Raw genomic sequence first — 25,016 nt, 5'->3', positions numbered from 1 at the left:
AAGGTGTAGGCGTGGCGTGCTTCTAAAGACAACATTTTCCCCATTTTAGAAAATAAATAATTTTGCAAATTTCTGGAGATAGAAATAGCTATTTCTTGGAAATTAGAATAGATATTGTGTTCGTTGTTTTTTTGTTGGGAAGGTAGAATTATTGCTTGTAAGAAACGTTTTAACATATTACCATAGAGTTTACTCGTACCGAGGTATTCTATTTTTCCTCACGTACTAAATTTTAGTGAAATTTCAAATTTAGTGGAGTAGAACTTTTAGGGAACAACATGTAACAAGGTTTGGTATTCGTAGAAAGATGATGATATATCCCCCATATATATATATATATATATATATATATATATATATATATATATATATGGCGAAAAACAAAAATTTTTTACAATCGATGAATCCGAGTTTCACCCTTTCAGAATTCGCGAACTGTTAACATATTCTATATAGTATGATATACATTCTTTAAACTGAAGTGTTTTAGGAGGAATCCCATAAGGTCGACCATTAAAATTAATTTACGTGGAAGCTGTGTTGGCATCAATGTAGAAAAATAGGTAAAAATGGGTTGAAGCCAACAAGTTTTTTTATGCTCCCTTCCGATTTTAGGCTTTACCTTACATTTTATAGACATATGCCCAAAGAAAGACTCAAAGAATACTTCATGGGCAATATGATACTAGTGTATCATTTTTCGATATATCCACTGCATCCACCTAAAATTGATGCTGACATTTTGAAGCCGGAATTTCGGGGTTTTTTGAATTGTTTTAATAATTCGGACGCGCAACAAGATAATATTCAAAACTCACATTAGGATTATAAAACTCGTGATTGTACGTCGTTTAATGCATATCTCATGAGTGTGCTCCTTACAGCATCCTAGTAATTGGAGTCTAAAGGCCAATATTTGATGCGTGATTTTTTTTTAAAAAACCTATTTTTTGCGTTTAAAATTTACAAGTGCCATTCAATTTCCTTTGTACCCCGATTAACGATATATATATATATATATATATATATATATATATATATATATATATGGCGAAAAACAAAAATTTTTTACAATCGATGAATCCGAGTTTCACCCTTTCAGAATTCGCGAACTGTTAACATATTCTATATAGTATGATATACATTCTTTAAACTGAAGTGTTTTAGGAGGAATCCCATAAGGTCGACCATTAAAATTAATTTACGTGGAAGCTGTGTTGGCATCAATGTAGAAAAATAGGTAAAAATGGGTTGAAGCCAACAAGTTTTTTTATGCTCCCTTCCGATTTTAGGCTTTACCTTACATTTTATAGACATATGCCCAAAGAAAGACTCAAAGAATACTTCATGGGCAATATGATACTAGTGTATCATTTTTCGATATATCCACTGCATCCACCTAAAATTGATGCTGACATTTTGAAGCCGGAATTTCGGGGTTTTTTGAATTGTTTTAATAATTCGGACGCGCAACAAGATAATATTCAAAACTCACATTAGGATTATAAAACTCGTGATTGTACGTCGTTTAATGCATATCTCATGAGTGTGCTCCTTACAGCATCCTAGTAATTGGAGTCTAAAGGCCAATATTTGATGCGTGATTTTTTTTAAAAAACCTATTTTTTGCGTTTAAAATTTACAAGTGCCATTCAATTTCCTTTGTACCCCGCGTGAATTTAGTTTTTTTACGCGACGGATCTAATGAGACCTTCCGCGATCGAATCCATCCACTAAAACCGCGGATATAGATACCCTGAAAATAGGAAAAGCAGCAAAAATTATTTCGACAAATCCGCGTACTAAACCGCGATTTTCTTGAAATTTTTTTACGTAAATGGAATCCTTTATACACGATTATAATATTTGCGAAAACGCGTGTCATAAATTACAGAGATTCGCGTGTAATATGGGTTTTTTACCAAAAATAGAATGTGGAGGCACATCCGCGGTTCTTGAAGAATCTAATTAAAATTGGTATATTTGGACGTATTTTTGATAGGCGCTGACGAAACCGGATGCGCATCAAAATCGTATGCACATTGCGCGACTTTTACCAACTTTAAGGTTTTTTGCAGTGTATGATGCAACTGGTGGCACACAATGGCCCCTGAGTGAAACATCGAAATATGCATAAATTTTGACAGAGATTGATTCGCTGTATCCAGAAACGGATGCGCATCAACCGACTTTAACTAATTCGCGAATAACAGGCTTTTTAATTATAATATTAATTGAATGATTGTAATTTCAATATTACTCTTAATTTCCTACCCTTATAAGTTATCACAGTAATCAGTTAAACTCTCGCGATGGTAAACCATATGTTTTGATGAAGTTTTAACTGTATACATTCATTATTCTATGGGATTTTAGCAAAATAGTTGGAGAACTCCCAAATATTTTTTTCTAATTTTTAGAATCAAACCAAAAAAATATTTGCAACAATATTTTCCAACAATAAGTTTTTCTCTTTTGTTGTTGCTATAATATGCAATTTATGTACCCAATCTCTATAAATTTGGTATCATATTTTTCTACGCATTGTCTAGATTCCGCATATATTCTTTAATTTATTTTTGAGGGTTTGTACGGATTCTGGGACAGGATAATTTGGATTTACTTCAAAATTTTTTTACTATTTGTTGACTTTCCGCGAAAATAATAATAAATTTAATAACTATTTAAACATCTACGAATAGATATGGACTACTGTTAACGATTTATGCATACATTTTCTCATAACAACAAAAGAGATATTTTTAAATATTTTTTCTTTATATGAGAATAAAAACCGCTATAACTTTTGCGCGCATTGGCCAATTTCGTGAACGCGAGCAGATTTGAAACCGGATTTTTTCCTTTACCTCTGTACCAAAAATCGTAGATGTGCTCGTAAAAAAATTTTTAATTTTTTTCAAATGGAATTGTAAAGGAATTTTGTTATTCGCCATATATATATATATACTAGCGGACCCGGCGAACTTCGTTTCGCTATTAAGGAATAAAATTTCATACAAAAACTCAATTGTCGATTTTTCCAATTTTCCGACTTTTCCAGAGAGATTTTCCAAAGTTTTCTTCCGTAAAGACCTTCTCCTCGAAAATACGAATAACTGACAAAAAATTTTACAGAAATCGGCCTAGCCGTTCTCATTTTATGAATTACTATACATTTTTTACACCATTTTTATATATATAGATTTTGCCGATTTTGCTATAATTCTGCTAATTTTAATCCAATATCCTTAAAGTTTAATAAGTGATATTTTCTTTGGAACCTAAGTAGTTTTACCGATCTTCGCAAAAATCGGTTCAGATTTGGATATAGCCCCCCATATATATCTTTCCCGGATTTTGCTATAACTCGGTCAATTTTAATAGAAAAGCCTTCAAATTTAATATGTGATAATTTCGTAGGCCCCCGAGTAGTTTACCGATCTTAACAAAAATCGGTTCATCTTTCCTTGATATATGTCAAAATCGTTAAAACTGAACAGGGGCTTAAGAAAATATCCCATCTTAAATTTAAAGGCTATTCATGAAAAAATTACCAATTCATAGCAAAATCAGTGAAAGATATACATATGTATGTGGGGACTTTATCCAAATCTGAACCGATTTTTGTCACAATCGGTAAAACTGATATTTTTTAAAAATCCGCGGTAGGGTCCTTGGAAAAATATTTTTTTAAAATCCGTGGAAAAAATCTTTTTTGAAAATCCACGCTTATGTAGGGTCCTTGGAAAAACATATTTTTTAAATCCACGTTTATATAGGGTCCTTGGAAAAAATATTTCTTAAAAATCGACGCTTATGTAGGGTCCATAGAAAAAAAAATATTTTCTAAAAATCTACGCTTATGTAGGGTCCCTGAAAAAAATATTTTTTAAAAATCCACGCTTATGTAGGTAGGGTCCTTGTAAAAAATATTTTTTTTAAAATCCGTGCTTATGTAGGGTCCTTGGAAAAATATTTTTTAAAAATCTACGGTAGGGTCCTTGGAAAAAATATTTTTTAAAAATCTAAGGTAGGGTCCTTGGAAATAATATTTTTTAAAAATCAACGGTAGTTTCCTTGGAAAAAATATTTTTTAAAAATCTACGGTAGGGTCCTTTGAAAATTTTTTTTTTTTAAATCCACGCTTCCACGGTTCCTGGAAAAATATTTTTTTAAAAATCCACGCTTCCACGTTTCCTGGAAAAAATATTTTTTAAAAATCCACGCTTCCACGGTTCCTGAAAAAATATTTTTTAAAAATCCACGCTTCCACGTTTCCTGGAAAAAATATTTTTTAAAAATCCACGCTTCCACGGTTCCTGGAAAAAATATTTTTTTAAAAATCCACGCTTATGTAGGGTCTTTGGAAAAAATATTTTTAAAAAACCCACTCTTATGTAGGGTCCTTGGAAAAAATATTTTTTAAAAATCACCGCTTATGTAGGGTCCTTCGAAAAAAATATTTTTTTAAAAAAAATCCACGCTTATATAGGGTCCTTTGAAAAGTATTTTTTTAAAAATCCTTGGAATTGAATTAGACCAATTTATAGCAAAATCGGTGAAAGATATATATGGGGGCTATATCCAAATCCGATATGGACCAAAATTGTAGTTCTTCATTCATATGCCCTCATAAGTACTTGTACACTCGTCAACCTATTTCTACTCCCTCTATGTTAAAATGAAGCTGCAAGACAGTCATTAAATAAAAGAAAATACAGTATACAATTTTTCACTAATATCAAATTGACCACTCATAAAAATATTGATATATCTCAGAAGGTTGCAGGGATGGGCAGAAAGTTTTTACACATTTCGCTTCGGAAAAAATTTCCAATTAACGGAAACCAAGAGCCAAGGTGGAAATAGGTAGCAATCAAGAGATCTACTCTACGAAATATTAAGAACTTGATATTTTACATTAAAATCTGTTTAGGAAAGCGGTTTTTTTGTTCTAGCTTCGGAACCAACAAAGTTGTAATCAGCTACTTGCTGTCATTTGATTGACCATTTTATTAGCTTTCTTATGATATACATATACGGTTAATCGGTTACTTAAAACGGGTTCCAAAATCGGTTTTAATATCAGAATATCCGGTTCAAAAATTTGGATAACCGGATCTATCCTTTAATAAAATTTGTTATTAACGTGTTCGTCATTACAAGAGCTATTTATGGTAAGTATTTCAGAAGCACCACAGACCAATAACGAATATACATAAAAACAAAACATAGTTTTCTGAACAAAAAACCGGGTAAATGTCGAAAAGGACCATAAAAACGGGGAAATATCGATTGGTCATCAATGAGAACCATACCTTAAATTTTCTGAACAACATTTTTGTAGAATATTTGGATGCTGTAAAATCTCGTCTTGTGGTACTTTTACTACGGTTCAAAAAATAAAGGACGAAAAAGAACATAAAAGGAATGGAATTAGAGGGATGAAATATTCTACAAAAATATTCGCCATTCGATTTGACTGAAGACATGTAATGTCAAAATGAAGCTACAATAACGTTTTAGAGAGATATAAAGCTATTTTCTCACAAATTAAGGGGCCAAAATTAAACCATTAATCACGCAATATCTCGGAAACTTGACCTATGGTGAAAATTTCCTTTTGGGTTCTTAGTACACTCACCAAGGGTGTTCATCTCCAAAAGGGATTTCCACCCACTGAATTTGAGTCCCATTTTGTAGCACAGTGTCATTTATCGATATTTTCCGAAAAATGTGCACCTTCTCGAGGCCATAACTGTCCGAAGGAGCGTTCCAATGTTTTTGCGATGTACTAGAGAGTTCTTTATTATGTCTTGGCTACAATTGTTGTCTTTGTGTTGGATCGAAAATCTCAGTGGTTTGGTTGTTATATGCCAAAATATCTAAAAATCCTTGAAAAAAAAATCAAGTCAAAATCCGGGGGCTCGATTTTCACCGTATACATATCGTCGGTGGCATGCTTAAGTTCCATACGCCATTTGCCTGTTTTGAGATAATCGCATTTTAATGTTTTGCGTCACAACTGTGTGGAGCTGGCTAAAGCAAATATCTATATTTTTGACTTGAAATATTAATAATAGTATATAGAACATATTTGCAAAAATTTAGAGGAATATATATTGGAATATAAAAGTTATAGAGATTTTTTTCAAAAAAAGAATTTTTGTCGATTTGTTCCCTATCCGCACTTATGACACAAATGTGAAATATTGTAAATCACATGGAACAAAGTGACAAAAAAATTTTCCATCTTTGCCTCAATAAATTAAATACTTCTAAATCGAAAATTTAAATTCTGATTTTTGAAATGTGTTTTAAACTTGTAAGTTTTTAAAATATTAATTTCATAACTGAAAAAAGTTGATGCTTTCCCGTCGAGGCGTGGATATCTCGGAAACTAGAGCAGATAGGAGAAAGCCGACTAGAAATTCAGAAAGAGCATACCGGAAAACCCTAGAAACCACCTGTATCTCAAAAAGTAAAAAATGGCGTATGGAACACTTAAGCATGACACCGACGATATGGTATAGTTGACTTTTTGCTCAGTACAATCACAATGTCAATGATTTGGTATTGCCCCACATTAGTGTGTGCACAGATTTTAAAGCAAACTCGTGATACAAAATCAATATATGTAATTTACGGCATAATTATTGTGTTTTGTTTGGTTTTGTTGTTGTTTTTTTACAGTGTTTTATTTAACTTGCTTTGGTGTCGTTTAGTTCAAATCTAGTAACTCATTTTTAACACAGTTGCAGTTGACCAATTGAAGTGAAACTTTGCACACTTTTCAGATTTGGATGACAATACATGAATATGAAATCGAAACCTATATGGGTCCGGTTTTTCCTATAGCCCCCATATAGCGGTACCACCCGATTTAGTTCAAATTTGGTAACTCATTTTTAACAAAGTTGCAGTTGTCCAATCGAACTGAAACGTTCCACACTTTTCAGATTTGGACGACAATACAGCCCAAATTGGCTGTAAATTGGCATTTGTGGTTCCAAGTGGTACAGAAACTTCCCCACCAAAAATTGTGGGCATAGGTCCAGGTTTTGGTATACCCCCATATAACGGTACCACCCGATTTCAAGTGTTTTAAGGATTTTACCTCCATTTTTAGGCCGAATTGGCTGTAACTTGGCATATGGAGTTCCCAATGGTACAGAAACTTCTGCACCAAAAATTGTGGACATAGGTCCAGGTTGTGGACATAGGCCCCCATATAGCGGTACCACCCGATTTTAAGTGTTTTAAGGATTTTATCATAATTTTTAGGCCGAATTGGCTGTAACTTGTCATTTGGAGTTCCCAATGGTACCGAAACTTCTGCACCAAAAATTGTGGTCCAGGTTTTGGTATAGCCCTAATATAACGGTACCACCCGATTTCAAGTGTTTTAAGGATTTTATCTTCATTTCGAGGCCGAATTGGCTGTAACTTGGCATTTAGAGTTGCCAATGATACAGAAACTTCCCCACCAAAAATTGTGGACATAGATCAAGGTTTTGGTATAGCCCCCATATAGCGATGCCACCCGATTTCAGGCATTTTAAAGATTGTATCTACATTTTTGGCCTAAATTGACTGTAATGAGGTTACGGGGTTCTCAATGGTCAAAAAAATGTTCGTTACAAAAAAGTTAAAAATAAAAAATAATTTAAAAAATTAAGTTACAGAACAGCTTTTTAATGACCTTAAGCCAAATGATCATCAACAAAAATTTTTTAGGCCGAATTGGCTGTGACTTTGCATTTGGAGTTCCCAATGGTACAGAAATTTCCAACTTTCCGGTAAGGCAGAAAGTATCTTATTAAGATTACCTTGTAAAAGGTTATACGACTCACACTGCTTCCAAATTTTTTCTGAGATATTACTTATTATTTAATTGGTTACTATATATTATTTGTTAATTGTTTATATGTTATTAAATGTATACATACTGGATTGTAATCCACGATTATAGCCTTTATAGTTCTTCAATGAAAATTCTCAGCCAATCAGTTATTGCATTTTAACCCACGCAATCAGTTATTTGTTCATTAATTCTTCATTTCTCTTTATGATTTAAAACATTCCCACTTCTTGATAATAAATAATGAAATGCGCAGAAGAAGTTCAGATTGACCACCTTTTATGAACGAAAAAAAAAAAACAATAGGAATCGACAAATTTTTCATTTCAATACGTAGTATCGACATCTAAAATTCATTTGCAATTTCAGCTTCATTTCTTATTTCATGTATTTTTTGTTTGTTTTCGCTGAGAAGAAAAAAACGAGCTACATTTTTGAACTGGCCAATTTTCAATGAGGTTTCTTAACATTACCATAAAATTGGCATTGATATTTAAATAAAAGTTGGATGATAAAGCAAAGGGGTGTAGGGAGGTGAGTGACTTGACATGGACTGAAATAATATTGGTTTGGGAGTATGAACTTTTGTTCGTTGTTCGAGAACAGAAAACAACAACAATGCATTGAAATTAGGTCATTTGCTATCAAAGAGCCAATAACTGTTGTTGTTCAGCTTCTTCTTCCTGTACTTCGTCATCATCTTCCTCTTCTTCTTCGCCTTCTCCTTCTTGTTTAAACAACAATGAATTGAATATAATTCTGTGTCGAAGGAAATGAGATAAGAAATTGAATGATGAACAAAACATTATGGACTCATTTCGTTCGTCGTTCATTCTTCTTATTTTTTTGGCAACATTTTCAATGCAATATCGAAAATATTTACATGTGCCACTCATTGTTGGTGTTTTATTGTAAGCTGTTGTAGTAATTAACCCACTGCCCGTGATCGATGGGGAGATTTATTTTATATTTATTAGTTTCCAATTTTAAAGAGAACACTTAAAAATTGTCTGAAAGAAACAAGTATTTCAGCCTTTAGGCTGTTCGTTACGTTCAACTCTCTGTGGATGGCTGATGATAACTCTTGAACATATTAACGGATCTAATTTACATCCTGCCTCATCTAAACTCATCTAAAACTGCTGGCGAACACGATAACTAACGAATTGGATATCCAATTTTTTTCAAACGCACATCACGATCAAAGAATGTATATATCTGACAGTACCCTCGGGTGCGTCCCCCACAAAAGTTCAAAAATGTTAAGTGCATGTCTAGAGGATCTTTTTGACATTTTAACCGAATGAACTTCTGTGGCCATGTCTTTGCTTCCTGGCACAGTAATAAAAAAGCTCTAAAAATCCTACGATCAAATATTTTAACCCTCCGATGAGGGACAGTTCTTAACTTCACGGACGTGTGAAAAGGTCCCACTGACAGTATCGTCTCCTTACCAACCAACCAATATCATGCACGTGTGCTATAACTATCTTTAAATGAAAGCCGCTTATACCTAGGAAGTTTTTTGCGGATTCTGAAATAGCTATGTTTGTAAATGACAAAAATCAAAAAACAAGAGAAAATCGCAAAGTCCACATTTTTAGGGGTTTCTTGGATTTTCACTATTTTGCTTAAGAACGGTAAGTCCCATCTAAATGGGGCTAAAGAAAAAATTTGTTCATAGGTTTTACCATTTTTGAGATATTGAAGTTTAGGTCTCATTTTTAGGTTTTTTTGTTAGGTTTTCACGATTTTGCTTGGGAATGGCAAGTCTTATCGAAATGGAACCAGAGAAAATCTTATAGCTGTGAAAATTCTTTACAAGACTGACTTTCGTAATTTTTTCCTAGGTTTTACCAATTTTGAGATATATAAGTTTAAGTTGGGAAATTGTAGTCATAGCATTGTTTTGTAAGGAGGCGATACAGTCAGTGCATTGTCCCAATTTGAACTTCTATATCTCAAAAACGGTAAAACCTACGAAAATATCACGAAGGTCAATCATGTACAGAATTTTCACTGCTACAAGATTTTCTTTAGCTTCACTTCCATAGGACTTGCGATTTTCACCCAAAATCGTTAAAACTTAAAAATCCCCTAAAAGTGTGAACTTTGTCCGCGATTTATTTAAAAAGCCCTCCGGCGATTTTTTTTAGTTTTTTGATTTTTCTCATCTATGAACACTGCAGTTTCAGAATCCGCAAAAACTTCCCAGGTGTAAGCTCCTTCCTTTAAGAAGAACGACGGACTGGTCATAAAATTCGCCACGGACAAGTCCGGAGAGGACTTTCTAAGGAGTCGAGGAGGGGTGCTGAATTTTGGATTAGGACGATTATGTTTCCGAATCCCACCAAAGCACCAGTAGGTAGGAAGCGGCAAAAGCTTAGCTTTGTTCAGATAAACCTGCATCATTGCAAAGCTGCTGCTGCTGAACTACTGAAAAACCTCTCGACTCAAGAAATCGATATAGCCCTAGTCCAGGAACCTTATTTATATAAAAATAAGATGAGTGGGCTTAGCGGCAAGAACTATTCAGTTTTCGATGCCTCAAATGGGGACAAGGTGAGGACATGTATAGTTGCTAAAAATAATATTAACCTAATTTACCTGCCTTACGAAGACCCCGAACCACCAGGCAAGGTCATTCAGGATCTAGTGGATGAACTAGGGAGCATAGGCTGGGTCGTCCTTGGATGTGATGCCAATGCCCACCACATCCACTGTGGAAGCAGTGACACAAACGCCAGAGGTGAGTGCATTTTCAATTTTATTTTAAAAATAATCTAAGAATCTGTAATAGGGGTAACACTCCCACGTTTCAAAATAAATTAAGGGGGGAAGTCATTGGCATAACCCTGACCAACATGGACGACTCCGATGTAGAGAATTGGAAAGTATAAGAAAAGTGCTCCTTTTCGGATCACAGGATGATACTATTTCAAATCTCTATACTTGGGGTAACACAGAACCCTCATAGAAATCCCAGGAGGACGGATTGGGGTAAATTCGAAGCTCTGACGGCCTCAAAACTATGTGGAAGTGGAAGTAACACTCTCCATACTGTCGAAGAGGTTGAGAGAGCTGTAGATTCCCTAACCAAAACACTTCTGACGAGCTATGTGGACTCTTGTCCAATCACCTATCCGGCCTTCCTCGATATAGAGTGGGCTTTCAATAACGTGAAGCTTAAATCAATTCACAATGCTCTCAGCAACACAAGCATTTCCTCCATCCTTGTGGAATGGATTTATGAGGAAATCTTTTAACAGAGGAACTCCGCAGGGAGCAGTTCTCTCACACCCTGCTATGGCTTCTGGTAATAAATGATATACTTGTGTGCTTCGACCGGCTGAACATCAAGGTGGTTGCTTGTGCTGATGATGTGGTTGTGCTGATAAGTGGCAAATTCCTGCCAACCCTGTCTGAGCTCATGCAAAGAGCCTTAGTACAACTTGCAAACTGGGCCCAGAACAACGGTCTGGGAGTAAACCTGAAAAAAACAGAGCTTGAACTATTCACTAAGAAACGCAATATTCCCAATTTCGAGCCTCCAGTCCTGGACGGGGTGGCCCTGGAACTTTCTACGGAAGCTAAATACCTCGGCACTATTCTGGACCATCGCTTGTCATGGAAAAGAAACGTAGAGGAGCGAACGAAGAAAGGACTCATGCCACTCTATTCCTGTAAGAACTGGGGATTGAGACCTCAGATCATACACTGGCTGTATGTAACCGTGGTCCTGCCCATACTTACCTATGGTGGACTGGTCTGGTGTCAAGCTCTTGGGAACAAAGCGTTACTTTCCAAATTATCAAGTGTACAAATAACCGCGTCACTACTGATTACCGGATCGATTAAAAGCACTCCTCAAGCTGCTTTAAACGTCATCCTGGATCTCCAACCTCTGGACATCCTAATCCAGTTTCAGGCGGCGAGAACTGCTTTTAGATTCCAGGAGTCAGGGTGTTGGCGTGGTTCACACTTTGGACACTCGAATGTCCTAAAACTAGTTGGTAGTCGACTGAGTTAGGTGACAGTGGTTGCGCAAGCGATTATATGCCTACCTCATTCAAGTTTGACTCCTTAACTGTTATCTTCCCAAGCAGAGACGCATGGGCTGAGTGCATATCTCCTCTGGACGGTCTGGCAATTTACACAGACGGGTCCAAGATGGAAGAAGGTACTGGCGCTGGCGTCTACCGCGAGAATCCACTAATTAAAAACTCATATAAGCTTGACGATAATTGTAAAAAGTAAAAAATCTGGTCATATATTTGAAGATAAAGTTCACCCTTGTCGGACATAACGACTTTTTCATTGATTCTATTTAAATCATAGCCTGAGGATATAAGAATATCTGTAAAACAGAACCTTTACTTACACTGTGCAACATTTTTAAGGTAATCTTGTTCAAACAATTTGAGCTTAGGATTTTCCGAAAGTACAGATCCAAACGACAAAAACCCTAATTGGACCATATATCCAAAACCGTTAATTTTTTCTTAATGTTTTCTTATGGAAGAATATTCCCTGGACTGTAATTTACAACTCTTCAGAACATGCCATTGTTGTGAAATGCCTCTATCACGTTGTTTTCAGTATATTTTTTTTAAGGACAATTTAATAAATATATTAATAATGTGTGAAATCCGAAATGCGAGAATAAACTGTTGGTGTGAACTGTGTTTGAAATACGTGTTGTAAAAGATATAGAGCAAAATACCTCTGAAACAACATGAAGTAAGCATTTTAGAGTTTCAGAATGTTCTGAAGAATTGTTGAGAACTTTATTTGAAAGATTTTTGCAAAAGATTACTTGGTTGAACTGCCAACAGTTTAGCTGATACTGACAAGAATTTCAGCAATTATGTAAAATGTTCTATATTTTATCAATTTTGATGCTCTAGATGGAGTTCTTCTTATGTGGTCTGTTCAAAAGATAAGTTCTGGTTTAGGGCTACAATATTGCCAAAGACAGCAAAGCCAAATTCCTAATCATTTTTGAGATAAAGGCCCGATAAATGCAAAAAACTGTGGTTTTAGCCCGGTTTAGATGAGGCCATAAAATCCGAACTGCATCTGACAGGACAAAACACTACTAGGGTTTTTGTGGCCTCAATATGTACTTTCAAAAAATGCTTACTAAAAGTTGTTTGCATTTTCAGTGTTGCATAGTGTTATTTAAAGTTATTTTTTAAGGTTTTTTTAAGGATCAAAAATATTTGGTCTAATATTTTTAGTACGTGTCAAAACTGGCCCACTTTAGGAAACTGGACTCAAAAATGTTTACAACTTTCCTTTCTCTGCCTTTCTTGAACTTTTTTATCATCCCTTTGTGTAATGTTTTCGTTTACTTCACAAAACGAAACTTAAGATTTAAACCTATTGCAACAAAAACAAATACAGCAATGATATATGACTATATGTAAATATAAATATGTATGTATGTGTGTGTGGGGGGCACTTAAGCCAAATACTGATTTCTTTGCCATGTGACTACGCAATGAAACAGAAATTTGAAATATGTTCGAATTGACGCCAAATATCCTATCATGAGTCTACGCAAATCCTCGAGATACTCGACAACAATGATTGTCAGCCAGTTTTGTTTGTGGCAATCTTCGTTTGCAGCTATCGTTGTTCTTGTTGTTGTTCTTTTTCCTGCTGGTGTTGGGCTATTTTTTTGAAAAATTGTTAACTGCGTAACTTTATCTACTCAATTATCTCCATTGTGGGATTTTTTTGTTCTTTCTCTTAGCCTTATTTATATCCATACACAACAAAACCAGGCACATACACACACTTCATACGTAACAAATGTAAGTGTATAAATATGCATATTGTAAGTGGGCAAGTAAGTGTGTGATTGTGTGTATGTCCTGTTTTGTGTTTTTTTCGTTGTGAACAACAAGAAAGTAATATATCCTGAAGGTTATTTTAAAACAACACACAACACAATAGAGATTCTAGCCCACATCATAAAGGACTAAAAAGCCACCATGTAATTCTGTGTTCTCTCCACATTTTTTGGCAAAACTTACTATGGACCTGTAAGTCCTTGCGAAGGACACTTTTTTGTGACATAGCACGAAATGAAAAAAATAACTAACTATTGATATTATTTAAAAAAAAAATTAAAAATATATATGTAAGTAGCAGGTTATTAATAAACGGTTATTTAAATCAAATCATGACACATGGTGATGCTTTAAATTCATTTATTACTTAAAGGCAATAATATTTACAACCTTTTAAAAAAATTTAACCTTCAACACTTTTATAATGTTATATCAAAATTGATTAATTTTTAATTCTGAACTTACCTTATTGCTGCGCAGTGTCACTTTGCCGCCGCATCTTGCACAGCATCTTGTATTGCAATAATGACAAATGTGTCCAACACCATCAGCAAACTTGGTCTTAAGACAAATATGACATGTTGCCTCAAGTTCGATGCCAGCTTTTTTCTGCTGTTCTGAACGCTGTCGGATTTGCATTTCCAGTGATATGACCTCATCTTGTTTTCGTCTAAAATAAATGAAAAAATATAATGATGCTATTAAAAATTTACACAAACTTATGTATCATTAAAAGTAAATTTCTAGTATTAAAGAAGTATATTAAATGGTTGAGAAGAATGTGTAAGACCACTTTTACCACCACCACCTACCCAAACTACCGAAAAAGCCAATTCCTATAATGACTTTGGATTATTTATTACAATAAGTGTTAAATTAAAGTTCTTTTTTTGGGGGCAACCACCAAAAGATGGACCTATTATGACAATTTTTTGCCCAGAGGATTTCCCTGGTTATTATAAAATCAATTTTCGGTGATTGATTACACTGCTCAATTAAAGTAAATACAACCAAATTTATGAAGGCCAGCCCACTTCTTCATACGCCTCCAACACAAAAATTCAGTTAAATCAAGCATATTTCGGGCCCATATCTCAGCAAGTATTAATTTGCCGTAGCAAAAGAATATTGTGTTGAAGTTATGATCGCAACTATTAAATCCATAAAGTGGATTAAAGTGCAAAGGTTGGACATTTCGGAGGTACTTGAAGGAATGGACCGTCAGAGTCCGTTATGGAACTGAATCTGTTTTTGGGAGTCATACCTTTCGATAGTTATCAATCAGACATTTTAATTGGTCAACGTAGGTTTTTTTTATAATTTTTTAGCCATAATGTTAGGAAGCATGAATCATGTGTCCACAAAAAACATCATATTGCTGCAAACAGGATAACAAGGACCACCTTCTGCAAAACTTCCAAAACGATCCTTGAACAAAACTTTAAGTTTTAATCTTTTGTAATCGAGGTACCCGAAATTGTTGTCCGATGTAAACAGTTTTTGGAACTTGATGTACCCTTGAAAGAAATTTTACGATGTTCAATGTTTCGGCCAAATCGTATACTCAATACGTAAGTTATCGTGCTCTTCAGTTATTTTATAACACTGTGCAACAAAATTCATTTTTTTTCAAAATGATGGGAAAAACCGTTTAGATTATGAAAGTAGAGCTAAAAGTATGAGACACATGTATCGGTGTTTTTAAAGTTTACAGAAAGTTTAGGGAAAGTAACCAAAGTAGGCGGGGCAAGTACCGCACATTTCTAGTCTTTTGTAAATATTCGAGTTAAGATATTATGGAATCATTGCATTTTAGGTATATAGCGTCTTTGGCAACTTCATAGAGGAGGATGTAGGCAATATTTTTGTTAAAAATTTTAACCCTCATGCGGTTCATCAAAGGGGTCTTTTTGGTCCTTTTTTCGAAAATCGTTCAAAAACTCCTTTAAAATGCAATCATATCAAATCTAAATATTCTACAAAATTGTGAATGTGCCAGAAATCTCTAAAAATGAAAAACACGTTTTAGGGTTTAAGTCGGACTTCATCTGAGTTTATTCAAAATTGTCCCACAAAACATAATTTTAGAGAGATGACGTCAAAGACAAAAATAATATTCGTCAAATTTCACTATGGGCCATCAAAGAAAGGAAATGTCTATTTACATTATATATCATAAAAATAGCAGTATCAATTTTGCTGAAAAAATATGTAAATGTTTCCCAATTTTTTTATGAAATTTTTTTTTCTTTCTTTTTTCTAGTTAATACATGAAAGTAATATGAAACTTGGTTCTAGGTGAAAAGTGTCAAAGATTAAAAATTCTACATAAAACTTCACTATGAGTTTCATTCATGAAACAGCTATTTAAGTATTTTTTTAGGATTAATACCGCAAATGTCACCATAGCAGGAGTTACTCCCTTCACCATCAGCTTGGTCTTCTCACCGTTTACCGCCAGACCCACTTTAGGAGATTCTCATTCGACCTTCATAAAGGTATCGGTTACTTCTTTTACTGATCGTCCCATGATGTCTATATCATCAGCATAAGCAAGTAACATGTGGCTATTGGTGTAGATTGTGCCACTTCTTTTGACGTTGGCCTCTCGTATAACCTTTTCTAGCAGGATGTTGAAAATATCACACGAAAGGCTGTCACCTTGCTTGAAACCTCTTTTGGTACAAAACTCTTCGGAGAGGTTCTTTCCGATTTTAACAGAAGATCTTGTGTCAGTTAGTCATTTTACAAAGCCGAATGAGCTTTGCGGGGATACCAAATTCATACATTGCTTGGAATACCTTTGAACGTCGAAGGCTGCTTTATAATCGACAAAAAGGTGGTAGGTGTCGATCTGCATCTTTTGGGTCTTCTCCAGGATTTTTCGCAGGGTAAGTACCTGGTCAATGGTGGACTTGCCAGGTCTGAAGCCGCATTGGTATGGTCCATTTATTTCGTTGACCATTGGCTTTAGTGGTTCGCACAATATCCCTGACACTATCTTGTAGGCGATAGGGAGAAGACTTATGCCCCTATAGTTGGAGCATAAAGTCTTATCTCCTTTCTTATGCACAGGATGCTCTGGTTCCAATCGTCGGGTACGCGTTCTTCCTGCCAGATAGAGCTAACTAGCTGATGCATACACCTTATCAGCGTGTCGCCTCCGGTTTTAAACAGCGCGGCTGGCAGGACATCAGCTCCTGCTGCCTTATTATTCTTGATTGCTGTCTTTACCTCTTCTTGGCCGGGTGGTATACATTCAATACCATCTTCTAGGATTGGATCTGTGTTATCTTCGTCGACTTCGCTACTATTGGATACCAACAGTTTGGAAAAATACTCTTTCCATATCCTTAGCACACTATCTGTATCAGTTACCAGATTACCTTGCTGGTCTCTACAGGAGGATGTGCCAGTTCCAAAGCCATCAGATCGATGTTTCACTCTTTGGTAGAATATTACTTCATTCTGTCTCCTTTAAATCTCGATTTGTTCACACTCCCGCTTTTCCATCTCTCTTTTTTTCCTGCGGAAAAGACGTTTCTCCTCTCTCCTTTTCTCCCGATACCTCTCTCGTGCGCTACGCGTTGATACTGATTGTAAAGTAGCCCTATATGCCGCATTTTTCTCTTCGGTAGCAGCACGACACTCCTGGTCATACCATGGATTCCTTGGTGGAAGTCTCTGGTATCCAAGTACTGATTTTTCGGCTGTTTGCATGGAGTGGACAATGTTTTGCTATTGTCCTGATATGTTATCGGGACGAGGAGTGCTTAGATTAAGCAGTTGGGCCAGTTGAGTGGAATATGCTGTGGCTATCTGTTGTGATTGCAGCTTACCGATGTCTAACTTCCGTGTTGTGTTTGTTCGCACTTTGTTTGCTACGTTTAATCTGGTACGTACCTTTGCTGCAACAAGGTAGTGGTCCGAGTCTATGTTTGCACCTCGGAACAATCGTACATCCAACACGCTTGATGCATGTCTTCCATCTATCACAACGTGATCAATTTGATTTCTTGTCCTTTGATCTGGCGACAGCCAGGTGCCTTATGAATGTCGAGATGCTTAAATCTGGTACTGCTAACTACCATGTTTCTTGCAGCTGCAAAGTCTATCAGCCTCATACCATTGTCAGATGTTTCACTGTGGTGACTGAATTTCCCGACTGCTGGGTAAAAGATAATCTCCTTTCCAATTTTGGCATTAAAATCGCCTAGTATAATTTTATGGTCATGGGCAGGGCAACGGTCATAAGTTTCTTCTAGGCGCTCGTATAATATATCTTTGGTCTGTTCGTCCTTTTCTTCAGTGGGAGCATGAGCGCAAATAAAGCTGATGTTGAAGAATTTAGCTTTTATTCGAATTGCAGCAAGTCTTTCATTCACTGGAGTGAAGTTGGATACCAGATGTTTTAGTCTCGGACTAACTACAAATCCGCAACCAAACTCATGCTTTACGTCATGGCAGCTATAATACAGTGCGTCACCTTTAGGTGTTGTTGTGACGCCTTTCCCAATCCATCGTATTTCCTGTATGGCAGTAATATCGGCCTTGTACTTTTCAAGTACGTCTGCCAATGCGAAGACTGCACCTTCTCTATAGAGAGTGCGAACATCCTAGGTGCAGATTCGTCCTTAAAACGTTTGCGGGGTTCGTCAACTTTAGAGGGGGTTGTTTTTCTTTTCTTTCGTTTTTTCATAGTATGCTGTTTTTTCTAGGGGAGGTTACTAGCCCGACGCCCAAACCCAAGTTTTTAACGTTCTTATGGGAGAACGCGCGGCACATGTTAGCTCACTACCTTTAACGGGTGTTAAAGGCAGTTCCCCAGGTGACACCACGGGGAGGTCAGTGTCCACTTGAGATGAAAGAGGGACCAAGATAAATCCTGGTTCAAATTTTGGCTTTCGTAATTTTTTGCCCAAACTTAGTTTAAGTTCGAAGATGGGCTATATCGGTCCACTCCTTCCGGTACCTCCCACACAAAAGTTCGAAAATGTTCGGAAAATTTGTGCGCACGATAACTCTTGAAGGGAGTAACCGATTTGGTCCATACTTTGCACATCGTGAACTTTTTATCAGACTTAGATAAGGTTTCAATATGGGCTCAATCAGTCCAATCCTTCGGGTACCTCCCACACAAAATTTCGGAAAAGTTCAGTTTAGGGCCATCTCTCGAATCGCTTTGATTTTTCTTTTAGCAACTTTTATTCACTGCCCCCTATACGACGGTACAAGTTTCATTAGCGGCAAGTTCTTACTTCCTGATAAAATAGCATGAAAGTTGCAAAAAACACCTATGATACCGTGTGAGGTGGTTGGTGCGCAAGATAACTCTTGAACGGATCTGCTGATTCGGTCCAAAACTTGGCCTTGAGCAAACAACCCGAAGGGTGGAAAAACCCCCTATGGCACCATATGTAGTGGCTGGAGATCCACTCCAATAATGGTCAATGTAGATCCATTCCTTTTAGTATCTCTTCAACAAAACTTTTGATCTTTAATCCTAATCAACATTTTTGTCGGTTCAAACGCCCAACATTTTTAAAAACACCTAAATACATACGTTTTTAGGAAATTGCTTAAATATACACAGGCTGAGGGTATATCTCTGTCGGCAAAGCCGACTGAAATTTTTTTACTTGTTTCAGCTTATTTGTCTACTTCTGGTGGTCATAGAATAACTACTTATTTGGAATCACATGCCCTTGTTAAAGTAATGACTTATTGGTTGACTTGTGAGTGGTTACGACTACTAACACGTTCTATATAAACCGATTATGTACTTGTTTGCAATGACAGTTCTTGCTGGGATGCCATTAAAGTTCAAAATATATTAATTACGGCAAATCACAATGACCGATATTTTAGACTTGTTAATAAATCTACACATACCGCATAATTTCATTTTGCTGTTCCTCCTCTTGTTTTTGGCGCCTCAGAACATTTTCGATTTGCATGCGTTCGTGAGGCGTTAGGTGAGATAAATCTGGCATGTCATCCATGTTGGTGCGAAACGATTTGATCTCTCACAATATCGATATCTCAGGATAAATGTAATGTAATGTATATGTTGTTGTTGCTGCTGTTTATTGTTCTTATGTTGTTGTTGTAGTGAATTGATTTTATGAATTTGTTTAACCACTTTTCAATTCAATTATTGGTGATAATTTTAACTATAAGCCAAATGTTTGTTTTATTATTATTGTTGTTGTTTTTGTTGTTAAGGACATTTTGCTTGGACACTGTTGTTTTGTTGTATATATGTGGTATTTTTGCAATGGCAAATGGAGAGAAGATATATTTTTGGTTTTTAATTACGTATATTTTTTAAGATTTGCTTGTAACTATTCGGATATTATACAATAACTAAATGTTTTGTTTATTAAAAATTTATTATTTTTATTGTAGATGTTGTGAGTCATTTACTTTCTTTTCTCTTTATGCTTTTTGTCGTGTTGTTTTGTGTTTTTTTATGGTAAGGCTTAAAGCTTTATCTTTGGAAAAAATAAATATATTTCTAAGATTTTCCTCCTTTAGTTACTTCGTTGATTAGTAGTTCTTTTTATTTTCTTATTGGGTTTTATTTTGTTTATTTATTATTTTTATAAAAAAAAAGAATATATTTGCTTACTTATATAAGTTAAGTGCGTTAGATTATTGATTAGTTGTTTATGAAATCGTATGTTCCTTCTGCTTCTTCTTATTATTATATAACTTGTATGTATATTTTTTAATTTTTAAATATTAAATAATAATGGAAGAGTTTCTTTTTTGTTTTTGGTTTAGTATATTTTTTTTAATATTTTCAATATTAAATAAATAATAATATAATATTTTAATGTTGTATTTAAAGCTTTTAATTTTTGTTTAAATTTAAACTAGTTTTTTCTTTTGTTAGTTTAAGTTAATGTATAGTTCATTCTTTTTTATATGTGTGTATATAGTTATTATTTATTATAGATTTTTTTTTATTAATTTTTTTCCTTTTGTCCAATATATTGAGTTGTAGTTGTATTATTTTTAATCTTTTTTGTTATTATTTTTAATTAAATTTTAATTCGAATTCAGTTTAATCACAGACTAAATTTATGGAATTTATGTTTTATAGAGTTTTTTGTTATATTAGAAAAATATTTGTTTTATAGTTTTGTTTAGCGACTGTTGTTGTTTGTTGTGGCCTTTTTGTATTTTTTTTCTGTTTTATTATTTATTAGTTGTAGTTTTTTTTAATTAATTTTGTTTTCGTTGAATAGTTGTTCGGTTGCAGTTTCCTCCATATTTACAGAATGCTATGGGATTTCGGAATGTTGGTAGTTATTCGGTCGGTTTTATTGCCTGCAGGATTTTATGACGTTTTTTGTTTGTTTGTTTTGTAACTAAAGTTCCTTTGCTGTTGATTTGTTGTTGGGTTTTTTTCTCTTTCTTTTCACTGATTTTTTTGTTATTGTATTTGAGTTTCGTTTTTTGTTGTTGTTTGCATTGCTGCAGAGTTTATATTTGAAAAAGTTATATTTTGTATGCAAATGTTTATTTTAAAATATTAAATAATGTTTGCAGTTGCGGTAAAAAATAATTCCCCATATGTTTGGTGAATCTGCAAAGAGAGGAAAAATGAAATTAATTAATTATAGTTAGAAAATATATTTTTTTAATATCATTAAAAATTAATGTCACACGTTCAGTAGGGATACAATTTTTAGAAGAGACGTAGACATTTATCGGATCGCATAGGAAAGGGTATATACCCATGTGATACGAGAAATGGCCTTAAACTGGATTAAAGCGCAAAAGTGTTGTAATTTTGCGATGTAAGTGCCTAAATGAATACACCAACATAGTCCGCCTGTGAGCTGGATCTAATTTTAGATGTCACTCCTTACGATAGTTATAGTGCCAAAAAGCCATTTTTGTTGATCACTGTAGGATTTTTTTGGCTTTTGTGTCATTATGGCCGAAAGCATGGATTTGCTTAGGAACAAGTAAAAAGTAACAGTCAGCTTTCCCGACAGAGATATACCCTCAGCCCGTTCAAGAGATATCGTGCATAGCATTTTATTACCATTATTTAAATATCTCCGAACTGAAACTAAGTTTGGAAAAAATATGAAGAAGGCCAAAATTTGGACCAAATCGGTTGTCCAGTTCGTGCTCTCCAGCCAATATATATGGTCCATAGGGTTTTTTACACCTTCCGGGCTGTTTTCTCAAGAAGTATGGATTTGCCCTTGAAAAAACTTTTACCGTCGTAATGGAGGCAGCGAATGCAAGTTGCTTCAACAAAGAGCAGGTGTTAACGTGAACTTAGTTTTGTGTGGGAGGTACCCAATGGAGTGGAAAAATATAGTCCATATTCGAATCTAATCTATATCTGGTAGACATATTAGGATGTGTAAAGTATGGATCAAACAGGTCAATCCCTTCAAGAGTTATTGTGCGCACCATTTTTCAGAACACTTTTGTGGGGGATGTACATGAAGGAGTGGACCGATATGGCCTATCTTCGAACTTAAACTAAGTTTGGACAAAATATTAAAAAGGTCAAATTTTGGATCGGCAAATCCGTTCGAGAGTTATACTGCGCTCCAACCATTACACGCGGTGATATAGGGTTTTTTGCACCTTTCAGGCTATTTTCTCGGGAAGTATGGACTTGTCCCTGATAAAACTTGTACCGTCGTTTGGAGGGCAGTGATTACAAGTTGTTACATTAAGTTTGGAAATAAATAACTAACATTCGTTCCTATATACAATTTACGGATTACTTGAATGTCCAGAAATGTGATGTCCAGAAATTATTGGGATGGTGTTATCTATTTCCCAAAAATATACATATATAAAAATCTGTAAAAAAGTTGAGTTAAACGTTCTACAAATCTAAAATTGGTAGGCCAGTCATATGGGGGCTTATTTATAGATTTAACCACATTTTTTGACCGAAATAAAAGATAGTATTTGACATTTGAGGTTACCAGTGGTTACAAAAGTTCTGCATCAAAAATTTTCAACATAGCTTCATGTTTTAGTATAGCTCCCATATAACGGTTCCTTCGGATTTAAGGTATTTTTAGGATTTTAGCTACATTTGTCGACCGAACTACCTGTTATTTGACATTTGAGATTCCCAGTGGTCACAATATTTGTCCATCAAAAATTGTCAACATAAAAGTTCGGCCCGGTCGAATTGAACTATTTTTTGTATTTGTTGTTGTTGACCAATGGTAATTATGTACTATCTGCTACTTTTGGAAACAAGCCGACGAAACGTTGGGAAAAATAATGAATTTAAATTAACTTTTTATTCATTCACAAAAGTCGACCAAATAGCCCAAAAGTAGCAGATTGAACTATTTTTTATTTGCTTTGTTTTTTTACATCCATCTCTCGTATACTCTTCTCCAGGAAGATGGTGAAAAGACACACAAAGGGATGTCCTCTTGTAGGTCTCCTAATCATAAAAAAATATTCTTTAAAAATTCCCCGTTTTTTGGTCTGATAATCTCTCAAAAATAATCTTTAAAAATTTCCCGTTTTTTGGTCTGATAATCTCTCAAAAATATTCTTTAAAAATTCCCCGTTTTTTGGTCTGATAATCTCTCAAAAATATTCTTTAAAAATACACGTTTCTTGGTCTGATAATCCCTCAAAAAATATTTTTTTAAAAATCCACGTTTGTTGGTCTGATAATCCCTCAAAAAATATTCTTTGGTCTGATAATTCCCCAAAAAATATTCTTTAAAAATTCAAGTTTGTTGGTTTGATAATACCTCAAAAAATAGGCTTTGGTCTGAAAATCCCCAAAAATATTCTTTAAAAATCCAAGTTTATTGGTCTGATAATCCCTCAAAACATATTCTTTAAAAATCCTCGTTTGTTGGTCAGATAACACTGTGCAACAAAATGGAGCTCAAAGTCTGGGGGGTGGAAAATTCCTATTTGAGATGAAAACCCTTGGTGAGTATATACAAAACCCCGAAGGACAGATTCGCCGTGAGTCGAACTTTCGCGATATGGCGTGATGAATATTTTGCTGGAGACCCTAAAAGCCATCTGGAATGAGCGTTATATCTATGTTCGCTGTTGTTTAAGCTTGTATTTAAGATGACATGTCTTCAGTCAAATCAAATGAGGATTTTTTCGTAGAACATTTCGACCTTCTAACATGCTTCCTTCAATGTGCTTTTCGTCCTTTATTTCAAGAACCGCAATAAAAGTGGCACAAGATGACATTTTTCCGCTTCGGAATATTCTACAAAAATGTCGCTCGGAAGATTTTAGGTACGGTTCCCAAAGACATAAAATCGATAAGATCTTGTTTAAGCGGTCGTTTTTCACTTTTACCCGAATCTTGCTCAGACAGCCCTCTATCTATTTATTCAAATATATGTATTATTGTTAACCTATTGATGACCTAGAATTCTCGGAGTCATTAAAACAGTTTATCTTGTTTTGCTAAGCACGTTAATTTCATTATTTTTTGGAATAAATATCCGGATATCCGAATTATGGAACCGGTTATTCTGATATTAAAACCGAATTTTTATCCGGTTTTTATGAACCGAATAACCGTATATGTATATCATTAGAAAGCTATTAAAATTGTCAAACAGATATGACTAATATGCATTAGACGTTTTAAGCGGTTATGGTGCTGGAACAAAAAAACCGTATTTTTGAACCGTTTCTTAACGTTTGTGAGGATACATTTCTGTGCGTGAAAAAAAATTATGATCATGACCTGGGGGGTGGAAAATTCTTTTTGGAGGTGAAAGCCCTTGGTGTGGACATACAGAACCCTGAAGGGCAGATCCGCCGTGAGTCGAACCTTTGTGTTATGACGGGTTGAATTCTGGGATGGTGACCCATTATTGCAAGCGTAAAAAGTTACGTAACTGAATTTCAAGTGGTTTAAGGGTGCTACTGGGACAGTATGTGCTATGTCGGCGTAAGATTATTTTCGTGATATGCCCTAGCCAAATCGGCTGAGGTTTTTTTTTTAATATTTTAACCCTGAAATTGTATCTTTCCATTTCTTTAAAGTATATTTTTATACCTTCTTCAACAAAAAGGACATAAACAATAAAGCAGGATAAAAGTAAGACACTAAATGTTCTACAGAAATCGTCTTAAAACGATTTGACTTAGCAGATACTGACCCAGTAGCACCCTTAAACCACTTGAAATTCAGTTACGTAACTTTTTACGCTTGCAATAATGGGTCACCATCCCAGAATTCAACCCGTCATAACACAAAGGTTCGACTCACGGCGGATCTGCTTTTCAGGGTTCTGTATGTCCAT

General features: G+C 35.0%; 1 protein-coding gene and 1 long non-coding RNA gene across 5 annotated transcripts in view; both read right to left on the bottom strand.

Moving 5' to 3' along the window:
* The window catches only part of Rim (Rab3 interacting molecule), a 282,788-nt gene extending 262,266 nt beyond the window's left edge, over nt 1-20,522 (bottom strand). For all 4 annotated transcript variants that reach the window (XM_073974159.1, XM_073974170.1, XM_073974180.1 and 1 more), the window contains exons 1-2: nt 19,612-20,522; nt 14,185-14,389 (exon numbers count right to left, since the gene is read on the bottom strand). In XM_073974159.1, coding sequence (XP_073830260.1) covers nt 14,185-14,389; nt 19,612-19,721 — 315 coding nt within the window. In that variant the 5' untranslated portion in view covers nt 19,722-20,522. The remainder of the gene's footprint in view (nt 1-14,184; nt 14,390-19,611) is intronic.
* Nucleotides 20,523-20,745: 223 nt separating this feature from the next.
* Nucleotides 20,746-25,016, bottom strand: part of LOC141397613 (uncharacterized) — a 74,345-nt gene continuing 70,074 nt past the window's right edge. Inside the window, exon 2 of the long non-coding RNA XR_012411448.1 lies at nt 20,746-21,313. This is a non-coding gene — a long non-coding RNA (uncharacterized lncRNA). The remainder of the gene's footprint in view (nt 21,314-25,016) is intronic.

The sequence above is a fragment of the Musca autumnalis genome, unplaced genomic scaffold (genome assembly GCF_047663935.1).
Source record: "Musca autumnalis isolate F117 unplaced genomic scaffold, ASM4766393v1 scaffold_1, whole genome shotgun sequence".
In the NCBI taxonomy this organism is placed as follows: Eukaryota; Metazoa; Arthropoda; class Insecta; order Diptera; family Muscidae; genus Musca; species Musca autumnalis.
The sequence above is the reverse complement of the archived record's forward strand: the minus strand, read 5'-3'. Positions and strand labels throughout refer to the sequence as shown.